The 12,796-nt window shown below is 36.6% G+C and overlaps 1 protein-coding gene across 5 annotated transcripts in view; it reads left to right on the top strand.

Moving 5' to 3' along the window:
• The first annotated feature begins 8,402 nt into the window (after positions 1 to 8,402).
• Positions 8,403 to 12,796, top strand: part of lrp1bb (low density lipoprotein receptor-related protein 1Bb) — a 339,454-nt gene continuing 335,060 nt past the window's right edge. For 2 of the 5 annotated variants that reach the window (XM_056271233.1, XM_056271236.1), the window contains exon 1: positions 8,407 to 8,674. In XM_056271233.1, coding sequence (XP_056127208.1) covers positions 8,581 to 8,674 — 94 coding nt within the window. In that variant the 5' untranslated portion in view covers positions 8,407 to 8,580. Of the gene's footprint in view, positions 8,675 to 12,796 lie in introns of all 5 variants that reach the window. The other 3 variants (XM_056271235.1, XM_056271237.1, XM_056271238.1) reach the window with 2 other exon arrangements.

The raw sequence follows: 12,796 nt of genomic DNA on the forward strand, positions 1-12,796 counted from the left end.
CATTTAAAAGTTTGGAGTAAGTAAGATATTTTATATAGAATAGATATAGATATGAATATGATATGATATGATATGATTTTTGTGGAAATTATGATACACTACCATTTATGCTTTGAAACTAGGCCTATATGTATTATGAAAGGTACTATACAAATAAATGTGAATTGAATTGAATTGAAAAGTGTGGGGTATGTAAAATATATGATATAAATCATATAGTATAAAAACTTTTTTTACATGAATGCTTCTATTTAACAAGGACACATTAAATTGACACAAGTAACAGTAAAGACATTTATAATTTTACCAAAACCTTTTTTTTTTTTTTTTTTTACTTTATATTCATCAAATAATCCCGAAAAAAATATCACAGTTTCCACAAAAATATTAAGCAGCAAAATTTTAAATAATAAGATCTGTTTTTAATAATTGAGCACCAATAATAAAATACACATATGGTAAGTGGAACCAAGTGCAAAAAGACTTGCCTAAAAATTAACCAGAAAACATTCAACTGTTATCAGCAATACTTTTACCTGTGATATTAATGCAGCAAATAATGTCTTACAGTCATGTAGAAATACTGCTGCCATTGCTTGCTTCAGCCTCATAGCGTAACCATGGCGTGCAGTTGAAAAATAGTCTTTATTTCTTCGTCCATATTTGTCTTCTCATCGTTTCAAGGCCATGAAGTAATGCACATTACTTTCCTCATTCAGTTCCGAAGTAATAAATTTGAAGAATTGTGGGGAGATTTTATGATCCATCGCTTTCTGTAGATGGCAGTATTAAGTCAAACATTTCTCAGTGCATTGTGCACTTCCCTGTGTGTGCCTGGAAAGTGTGTGTGACTATATGTGTGGACAGAGAGTAACCCCAGAGACAAATTCGTGCATGCCTGTGTGTTTGTGTGTCCACACAGCAAGGGACATCTCGTAAACAAACAGTTTGATTTCCATGGCTTGTTAGAGCTTAGTTTCAAATCTCTGTTTTATGTAATTTTCCTCATTTTTTTTATAATACCTTGAATTATATTATCTCCAAACCCTTTGATATAGATATTTAAAAAGATAATCACGTTGTGACAGGATGGCTTTCTCACTATGCTTGCTGAATTTTAAGTTCAGCATTTTTTTATGTCTCAAGTGCCAGCTTATAAATATGACAGATAGCCCTCCTGATGCGAAGAGGTGGCAAATGTCATAAAGGGCTGTTATTAAATTTGAGCTATTAAATCATTTTTAGTTTATCCCATGTGTGAACACACACATGGGGTAGGCAGAATTTGGCATGGACATGATGTGTGCTGCTGATAATCCATGCTGTGGTTTACACGTTAAATCAATTGTTTGTTCATTTTTTTTTAGACTAAAGCAATTCATTTAACAAACTGCTGTCATCGCCACCCATGATTAACAATCCCTCCAATCCCTCAAGAAGCATAATTTAAGCCCTTCCACTTAGCGAGAGAGTAAGAAATCCCACAAAAGCTTCCTATACATTCTAATTCTGCTTTCTAGCTTCTTTCCATTTCATTATAACTCAAAACAAGTCTTAATTTAAGAAGCTCCAGCACCGTCTGTCGGGAGACTTTGAAACGATTATGACAGATGTCACAAAGTTGCCATCCCCTAACATTGATTGGCTGCCGCCAGGATGTTTTTTGCCTGTCATTTGCATAACGGTTGAACGGTTCCCTACTTTTGACACTTTTTCACCAATTGTTAAAAATGGTCATTTTTATATATATATAATTACAAATTAAAATAACTGTTTTTTTATTTTAATTAGGGCTGTCAAATGATTAATCGCAATTAATCGCATCCAAAATAAAAGTTTGTGTTTACATAATATATGTGGGTGCACTGTGTATAATTATTTTATATATATATAAATACACACACATGCTTGTATATATTTAAGAAATATTTTCATGTATATACTGTATATAGATTTATATATAATTTTTATTATATATAAATATAAATATTTTATATATAAATAATATTTTTTTCTTAAATATACATGCATGTGTGTGTATTTATATATATACAAAATAATTATACACAGTGCACCCACATATATTATGTAAACACAAACTTTTATTTTGGATGCGATTAATCGCGATTAATCATTTGACAGCCCTAATTTTAATACATTTATATTTATTTAATAGATTTATATAGGCTACAACTAAAAACAGAAAACTTCTTTATGCATTTGCTCGTTCATTTACACAACAAAGGTGTTTTGGGGACATGAAAACGCAAACTTTTAAAAAACGGATTCAAAGTGCAAGTTTTTTAAAATTATACCGTTATTGTCTCAGTGTAAGCTACAAAAACGTGAATTTGTGAAAGTGGTGATGTCATGCGCATGCTTATTACTTGTTCAGTCAGTTATAGGCCCATAGTGTTTCTTTACAAAGTGACATCACCAACTACTAGCTTGACATGCATAATACAGCATTTTTAGTACATCTTTAGCATATAAACATACCCTTATATCATAAAAAAAAGATGCATTCTGTGTGAGCATTTGTGTTGCATTGCTAACTACCCCTGCAAATGTGGGTGTGTGCCAAAATTCACAGAGGGTCCTGATTAAACATGGGTGTGATGTCAGCGGGGCACCGTGGTGTCATGTTCACACATGTGCCAGTGGGCCTGTGGAACTTCAGCAGGTCCATGAGGTTCGCTGTGAGCATCACAGATATTGACAGGGCCAAAACCCTCCACGACATCGCTAGAATAATTATTAGTACAAGGGCTTTGCATTTTTGCATTCGCCATTCTCTCTGTTTCATTCTTGCTAATTAAGGCTAAAGGTGAGAAGATAGACTGAGAGAGTGCATAGAATGGCAATGCAAATCCCAACCTGACAGAATATTTATAAACGCCAAGCAGTGGCGTCAGTTTACCAGGAGTCATGGTATGGAGAGTGCAGATGTCGTCATTAAATCTTCTCCACTGACTAACTTCGCTGCCGTCATCCATATTCACCGAGTGACCAAATAATCTGTATTGGAGTGACTCCCATCAGTGCAGAATTGGGACAAAATCTGATCTAGAGAGATGTGAAAGTCAAGTGAATTATGACACCTCAGACTGAGGTCGCATTGCAAACCATCAGACCTGTATCTGGTTTAGGACCACATATAGAAGTGGCCCAAATCAGAATCAGATTCCATGTGGTTTGTGCACTGCTATGAAAACAAAACACAGAACTGTGTCACATATTAAAAATCGTATATTTGTTGATATATTTGATTATTTGATAATTAGTCAAATCAAAAGAACAGAATTTATTTAAAAAATAAAATCTTTTGTAACATCACAAATGTCTTTTACTATGACTTTTGTGACTTTTTATTGTTCTTGCTGAATAAAAAAAAAAAACTTGGTACAAACCCCAAACTTTTCAACGGTAGTGTACAAAATAACCAAAATACAAAAATATTGATGACTCATGTTGCATTGCCCAGATTTGGGCTCCCATCATTAATATGCTTTAGACCAGCTATAGCTAAAATGTTTAGTTCAGTGGTAGTATGTCATGCCAATTAGTGTATTTTCCGAGTTGTGTGTCAAAGGTATGGCAACCTTCATAATGAAGCCAGAGCAACTTTTCTAATGAGGTTTGCATCGCTGGCATGCAATTATTTAATTACTGATTGCAAGATCTTGATACCTTCTCCCCGTGGGGTCTTAATAATATAGCTGCTTGACACTATAGGCCTTGTTTAACTTGGAGAGACTGCAATCCTTTTAATTGCTGACCTTTAAGGAAGGGCTGACCATTTTTAAGAAGAAGCTCAATTACTCCACACTGGACCTCAGCACTTTATTATGGCTACAGAAAACAAAAGGCACACCACTGAAAACTCCACAAATAACAATAGCAACTTATGTGAGACTTTGCTGTAAAAAAATGGTTCTTAGATCCAGTAAATAATACTTACTTTTTTGTGTGTGGTTTGCTTAAAATGTTAAAGTTCTAACAACAGCTTTCCGAAACACATCAATGTCTCTCAATGTAGTGTTTCTAATAAAATATTCTTTTTTAAGGTGAGCTAACGGGCGGAGCAGGCAAGTTGGATTCATGGTTTTGTGGTTCCGATCCATTAACCCTCTTCCCAGCATACACTGGGCCATGAATAATTAAAAGTTTGCTTTGTTCGACAGTTTGCTAATGATGTAATTTATTTTATTGTCACATTTAGTTGTCTTGTGCTGTTTTCTTCTACATAAAACAATCAGATTGTCTAAAAGTATTTCACGAGTGTTCATGATGTCTTCATGTAGACAAAAAGCTCTTTGTTCTCCACGATGTGCATGAGATTCAAAGACAAATGACAAGCAATATGTAATATTGAACAGTTAAAAAATGAAGGGAACAATTTGGTTTGCTGAACTTAAAAAAAGCTCATTAGATTTAGAATTGTTACAATGATGGCACATTTTAATGTATGTTGATTTGACATTTTGCAGTAAGTTCAGTCAACACATTTACTTAAAGTAAATATGTAAACTTTTTAAAAGAAAAACAGTGTCAGAACATCTTAATTTGTACACATCTGACAACAGTTTGAGAAGCAAATATTCAGAATTTAACATGTTTACTTGCTATTACCTGTTGCCTGAGTATTGAATAGGGTTAGCAGCAGAGAAGGAACTGAATTCAATTGGATATGAAAGGTTTTTGCCAAACACAGCTGTGACTATGCTCAAGAAAAATGAGTGCTGCGCATAAAGGAAGTTCCATCCTGAAAGCCTCCAAACTGTTTGTGCTTTGGAGGGGGTCATTGCTGCACAGACACAAGTCCTTTCCCTGGAGCGAGCCATAGGCTGTGAATGTGTGGGCAGTCTATATGACAGACCTTGCATTCTGTGTACTGAAAACAGTCTTCAATAGGTGTCTGCAGCATCTTCTCACGCAGCCCTGACCACTGGAGCACAAACAGACACACACTAAACACTGATTTATCATTCAGAAATTCACAGCATGATCGAATGTTTTCAAAGAAAGCCATGTTTTCTTGGCAATGCATGTGTTTTTTTCTCTCTCTCTGCCATTTCTACAAATGAAATAGTTCCTCAATATTTCATGTCCACATATTTATTCATTTATTAAGTGAGATAATGTCAAGTTAGATGGTCATGGGTTTATTTTGTGAGTCACCATACATTATCCCTTAAATAAATGCTTTTTAACTGTTACCCTTATTGCAAATTGCAGATAATCCCAAATCATATCTGACCTTATTGTGAATATTTTGTTGAATATGTATCTATAAAGGTAGGCTAATGCCTGATTTAAAATGTTCCTTTCGCAGATATGACAAGGGCAGCAACTAATTACTCCTTGTTTAGAGAAAAGTTTTATCTTCAGAATTAACCATATTGGTTCACATTTTTGACTATATTTGATCTGTATTTCTATCTAGTATCAGCATAGTAGGGATCCAGTGTGAAATCGATTGCCTCGGGCTATTATTGCATGGTATAGGCCAACATGGGAGAACTTATGTAAATATGTCAGTAATGTTAAAGGGCAACCCATTAATATGCAGTTTCAGTGACCTTAAACATTGCTTATTGGTTTTTCTGGTCAATCATGCCTTTTTGTGAAATGAATACAAATTCAATAACCAGCTTTTTAATTTAATTTATAATTTCATATTTATCATTCATCATTTCATGTTTCTATATTATTTTTATAACATGCAATTGTAATTCCTGTAAATGGCACTTTTGAACCACCATTTGCAGTTTGATGACAGCATATAACACTCTTTATCAGCAGGGGGCGATTTATAAAAGAATTGACCCCTTGAGGCCTAAACCACAAAAGAAAAGAAGTCAAACCAAAAGATTAGTGTGTTCAAAAGTTGCCTACATATTGGATGCATCCAAAGTCGCATACTTCCCTATAGGCGAAAAACAGTATGTGACAAAAGTAGTATGTCCGAATTCACAGTACTCATCAAAGAGCATGCAAAAAGTACCTGGATGACCTACTTCTTTAGCGAGATTCTGAAGTGTGCATATGATGGAAACAAAGGGCAAATTCCAAATGGAAGTGAGCATCTTTATGCCCTACTCCCTTCGAAGGGCAGAGCCCTTGAAGTGGGGACTTTGGAGTGCAGGGCACTTGCGTCCCATTATGTAGCCATTTGGAACGCAATGTAATTTCCTCATTATCTTTACCTGGGATGTTCCCATGACAACGCAGCACGGTGTCCAGCTGATTATCTGTTCTTACGACAGAAATTGATTATTATTGCTGTTAACAACTGTTGCAAATAAATATACATTTTATATAAAAAAAGGTTTTAAAATATGCGGTATATATGTGTGTGTGAGTGTATTTCGCAGCTTTCAACTGTAAAACTCGCCGTCTCACCTTTAGACCCTGCATTACCGTCCTAACACATTTCTTACCTATGAAACTTATTTAAACATGTCAAAAATATATATCTTGAATTGCTCTGTTTGTAAGTTAGCTCGAACTCTAAAATAAATCACGAGTATTCGCTTGGTCACATGACCATGAATTATAAAATGACTTCCTTGAAGTGACTGTGGCATGTACCCTTTGCTAACGGCCTTGTGGAATGGCCCTTCGTGAAGTGATCCAGTTGTTCACTTTCGTTTGGAACACCCCTACAAATGGCGTTCCCTTCTAGAGGTGCCCTTCAAGGGTGCAAAAAAATGCAGTTTGGAATTTGCCCAAATGTTTATCAAAATAAAACTAATAAAAAAACGTAGACCCCACTTCATTGATAGTAGCTAGCTATAGGCTTATGTTGAACAGATGCTGTATTAAGCAGAAAATAAAGTATTGAATGAGAATGTCTCTGAAACATGTGTATTTGGTAAATATTGCATTTATTTCTCTTCAGCTGTGGTAAAGTATGCAGCACTAACATCACTACGGGAAGCGGAAAGTGTCCGGCGACTTCACGTCTCCGTTTTCAGCTCCTCCCCGCACGCGGCAACTCTCGCCGATCCAGCCGCAGCCGATGTTCAACACACCTAATGGCATTGAAGCAACATAACTGACTCTGCAGGTCACATGAAAATGACAATATGGAGAATGTAGTACTACCGTATTACATTCAGCGCCTTTCCAAATACCGACCTTTGCACTTGACCACTTGTCAACTTACATGACATATTTCCTATTTGGCCCAAGCGTTCGAGTAGGAGTGAAGACTGCAAGTGTGTGTAGAACTTTTGATTAGGCTACCCGATGGGACACACTTATAATATTGCAAAAATGCCAGTGCACAGAGCTTTATTTAGATTTTAAATACTTTGCATTTTAAATAAACTTCTAAATGTCTGGTCAGTATAGTCCCTATGTAACAGAAGACACAATTTAGAATTGGGGTGCTTCTAAATAAGTGACAAAAAGCAGTTGCAAATGTTTGCACCAATAAAATGACACTTTAACCATTTGTTTCACTACCCAATTACATCTAATTAGTTTAACTTACAGTCGAAAGTTTTCCTCGCTATCTCGCGATGTAGCCTACTGTAGGGGCACGCGATTTCCCGAACCTAATGCATGATGGGATACGCTTAGCCTCGAAGCGGTATTCAAAACAGTTTGCGTTTGTTGTGCGTTAAGGGCACTGCGCTTTGGCATGTTTTAGACATGTGACAGTCTTGCGCACTTACACGTGTCGCGTGCACGCGCTCTCAAGTGGCCAAGACCAAGTGTGGGTATTTGGAAAGGCCCTTATATTACACACACATTCATAGGCTATATAGCCTATAGAATGTCATTTTTAGCGGTCGTGGAGACATCATTTTTTTACAACTAAGTTCAGAGCGTGTATTTCCATTTATGTATTTATACCACTTAGCATAGCCTACGATAGACGTTCCATCGCGAACTGAAATATTTGGCTTGTACAAACACAAAACACAAATAGCTACCTAGAGATTTTGCATTCGCCAGGAAAACAGTGTTTTGTTTAAAACATCTTTAAGATAGTTGACGGTTTGTTTACTGCGCTAGGGGCGCCAAACGCCTTGCTCGAGACGAATCTCAACAGATTGCGCTGCGAAAGCCTTTTAAAAAGTATTTTAATTAAAATATTTTATTTAAATTTACTCAACAATCTGCACATGCTCACCTCTATTATGTTATCATGGCTACATCTGCAAAGTATCCAGTGGCATTGTTGCGAAAACTAAATAGCCTAAATTACAAGGTTTTTTTTCGCGTAATAGCGCATTCCCCATGTTACAATGCCCTGCGATACGTCAGGTGCCTGGAACCCGTTCATAGTCAAGCTCACAGTGCGTTATTGTCCTAATCTATCCACACACTCTCCGTCTCGTTCTCTCTCTCTCTCTCGCTCTCTCTCTCTCTCCTCACACACTGTCGCCTGCAAGCTCATGTGTGCGCGCGCCTAGAAATCCATCTGAATGCGAGGAGTGAAGGAGGGTCGGTGCGCTCTGCAGACAAATTTCACTTGTCATTCCTGAATAACGGCGCTCTACCAGAGGGGCTGGAATCGGACTTCAGCAAAAGAAGTGCGGTGGCCTTCGCCCTCACTCAGCAACGATGTCCGAATATTTCCTCACCTTTCTCGTCATACTGGGATTCGGGGATATATTCTCAAATATTCAGACACTAAGGGACGCTGATTCAGAGCAAGGTAAGACAGACGCAGCAGCTCTACATGAAACTTGCGCTCGCGGAGCATCCTATGATCTGTCAGCGCATCTACACATTCTAGATGCGATGCGAGTATTTCTTCCGAAATGCATTGGATTGAATTGACAAATAGACGGGTTGAAGGTTGGAATGTTTCACTCGCGTGTTGTAGTAGTCGATGGTGTAATTCAGTTCCCTGTGTCTGGTGTGGTGTACTTGTCTTGTAGTGCTTAGAACCAAAAGTGTCTGAATAGGCTACATGGTGTAAGAGCTCAAGCTCTCATACTCGGTGTGATTTTTAAGACGGTATGTTGGAGGATATAGTTTCAGGTTGTCCAAATGAAAAAAAGAAAGTAAAAAAATTTTTTGGTAATCATGACAACTTTGTATACATCTTTTTAGTATTTTTTTTAAATTGAGACACATTAATTAGCTTATTTATTCAGAAATGCATATTTAATAGTGAAATGCATAACCCAAGTTTAAACTCTGAAATATTGATTAAATTGTTTATTAATACACTTTATAATTTGTATTGACAGACATTTCTTGAATTCCTTGCTTTATTTAAAAAAAGTTAGTTTGTTCTTATCCTTGTTTGTTGTGTAGGCTACATTGGAGTGAGTGATTTATGTTGCATTATGTTGCAACATAATATATATATATATATATATATATATATAGCCTAAGAGTTTAGTGCATTACTTTAGTGTTGTGTCTTACCTTGATGGTGTTGTATGGGTTTGCATCCTCTCTATTTTACACTTTTGAGCTGAACTCAAATGAAGTCATCATAGGGCCTTCTGTTGGACCAGTAACAAACAGATTTGAATAGTTCAAATAGCCATCCTGTAATGCTTGTATTGTAACATTGTCAGTGTTATGTTTTATCATAAAGTTCTGGCAACCCCAAACAACTATCTTCAAGTTGTGAATGTTTAAACTTTTCAAATTTCACAATGACTTATATGACTTGCATGTATAAAGGAGATATGACCGCACACTCACTTGTGTGTGTTTTCACCTTGACAAAGGCTTGGTGCCGAAACGTTGGTCAAATAAAGTATTTGCAAGTGAGTAGCGGTCATCTCCTTTGTATAGATTTGTTTTCTTTGGCCTGCGCCTTGGATGGTGTGCGTTTGCTTCAGTGTTTTATTAAGGAACTTATATGACTTGCATAAGCTTTTGGCTGAAGAGTAGCAATTGTGAGTGACACTGTCAGAGTAATCTTAATCAATAAGGGCAGATATTTAATGAATCTTGATGTGTGAATCAATGAGTATTGCAGGTTTTTTTTTCACTTGCAGCAAATCCCTGTTCACCGTCGGATTGAGATAAAAGATCGTCAGCTTGTAGCACAGACAAATCTGTCAAGATTGTTTCCCCTTGTGCTCTCAATATTAGACGAGAGATGAAAAAGAGATTCTGGTTTCAAGCATCATATCGGAATTCATGCACAATATACAACTAGGCAGTTATAGCAAGCTTGTCTTTTATAACCAAAAACAACGTTTGTAAATACTGTGTTTACAAATATTGTGCAGTGATTAGTGGCCAGTTTTGCAGCTATGTTACAGAGAAAACAAGATTTGGTTTATTAAAAACCAAAGGGTAAAACGTGTTATATCATAATTAGAAAATTTGTGAATTATTAAAAGTGTATACATTAAACGTCCAAGTTTTGTTATGTAACTTAACCTTTCAATGCACCAATCACGATTGACAGTTCTTTAAAAGCCATTTTTATCCATTTATAGTATTTTGATACATCTAAACCATCATTAATAATTTACTTTTGACCCTTAAACATAATTCAATTTGACCGTCCTCTTTATGTCATTTATTTATGACACCATAAATTCAACATGCCTTTGAAGCACATATATCCCTTGAATATACTTTTTAAAATCTCATTTATTTCAGTGGACAAAAGTCAATCTCAAAATATAATTTTAAATAAATAAAAAAATTTTTCATTAACATCTGTTTCTGAAAGATTTTTTTCTTTGCGATTTAACGATCATAGGGTTAAGTCGAAGGCACACACGTGCACTGGATCTTTGTGTGTATTCATCCAGGTGTGTTCAAGGAGAGAAAGTGCCATTTTCAAAAGCTGCATATTCATCATATCAGATGAATGTAAATGTCACAGTGCCCTGCACCGATATAATCTGAAAAGTAGTTCTCTGAGGCTTGTGTTCTCCTGCTAAATGCCTGCATTTGTATATCCATCGTATGATGAATATGATGTCCTAATTCTCAACACTGCTCATTCACTTATCACTTACTATATATAAAAATAACAACAATCGCAGTGGATTCATCAGTGTGGTTGTGACTTTAGGTCTCTTGGGATGCTTGATAAAACTCGTTCCACAGTCTGTTTAGTGAACCTTTAATCATTGTTTGCCATCTAATCTAGTGTATCGCAGCCAAGAGTTTACAGCACTGGTGCAGGCGGATGGAAAGGCATCATTGAAAAGTAGTTTACTCAAACCACACTTCATTATATCAAACCTTGTTTTATCTTACCGGTGACTCTCGCTTCAGATATTTATCGGCTATTACAAACAGATCAAGGTTGCTGGAAATGTTTCCCCCTTTAAGAGAGCTTGCCGTGCCCCAAAAAGCAGGTTAAGCACTATCCTTTCGTAATGAAATCGGGAGGACGCCCCCAGAGCCTAATTAAATGAGATTATATCTAGGCATGCTGTGCTGGCTTATTGTCCAACTGTGATTTTTACCTAGTATTGGAGGAAAGTCAATAAATGCACAAACAGAGATTGAATAAATGACCTCAGTCATGCAAAGGCAATGCTGATCTGCTACACACTACATACTGTAGGGGGAAATGCTTTTGTGAAACTCAAGGAAAGGGCAGATATCATTGCTATGTTACAAAATAGGGAGCAGCTTACGGGTTATGTAGGGCATGATCGTAGCACTCCTGATGTGAAGGCTGTTTTAAGTGAGTAGGGTTTTTTATACCAAAGGCACTAATCCCATGGTGTACTGAGATGAGTAAAAAAAAAGAAAAGAAAAGTTATTAGTTATTACTAGTATTGTTATATTAATATAGAATATTATGTTAAATGTAAGAATATAATATGATAAGTTCTATAATATTGTTATATTTTTATCTCTAATTTTTCTGTCATGCATCTTATGTTTGTTATTATTGCACAATTAGCTTGAATGGCAACATGCAAATGAAAAACTATTGAAATCAATTAGTGTTTTTTGTGTTTGCTTCCTATGTTCCAAATCGGTCATTTACAAGATTCCATGATGGTTAGGATGCCTCCTTAAGGCTAATTCACACTGCACCGACCAACGACAAAACGTTCCAACGTTCGTCGGGTTTTATCGGATCAGTGTGTTGCCCTTGTTGCCGTCTGTTGCCATTGTCTGCTCTTGTTTTAGTCGGTTGAACATGTTAATTCGGTGTTTGTCGGGTCATGGAAACTGATTTACTATAATCATGTGATTGGCAGCATTGGTCGGGGTCTGTTTGTGCGGTGTGAATTTGCCTTTAGTGGGCAGCTGCTATGTAGGTAACAGTGAGGTTTTGGAACATGGTTGTGGTTGCACCGCACTTTCACTCAATGTTAAAGACTGACCTTCTCAGGTTGGTCTACATTTATTTTCATAGGTGGTTTACGTCAATGTCTGAACAGTTTTACTTTAAAAAGTGTTTGTTTTCTTTAAATATATCTGCCATATGGAACTCATTTAAAGGCTGTTTATGGTTAGTCATGAAAACCCATGCCTCAACTTCAGGTGTTTCCTCCCTCCCTACTAGGTAATTTGTCCTGTGGTCTCAGTGTCCAAAGAAAATTAGAACTGCCACAGCTTGAGGTGAATGACCTTGTAATTATCCATGTGACACTCTATAAAACGGGAAGCAATAAGGCATGCTAATCCTGAGCCAAAGTACTTGCTGAAAGGGGGTTTAGAATGACCAACACAAGAGCTTTGCTTTGTCATCTCCCTTGACAAAGCAAAGCTCGTGTTGGTAAGAGCAGCAGCCTTGCTTCTGGAAGTGATTTATCTAGCACCTGTGTGGCAGGCTTCATTGTTTTTGTTGGCGTTCTATTGCACGCCCCATTTGTTCCGATTGAAG

Source organism: Rhinichthys klamathensis, unplaced genomic scaffold (genome assembly GCF_029890125.1).
Source record: "Rhinichthys klamathensis goyatoka isolate OS25496 unplaced genomic scaffold, OSU_Roscu_1.1 h1tg000312l_1, whole genome shotgun sequence".
In the NCBI taxonomy this organism is placed as follows: Eukaryota; Metazoa; Chordata; class Actinopteri; order Cypriniformes; family Leuciscidae; genus Rhinichthys; species Rhinichthys klamathensis.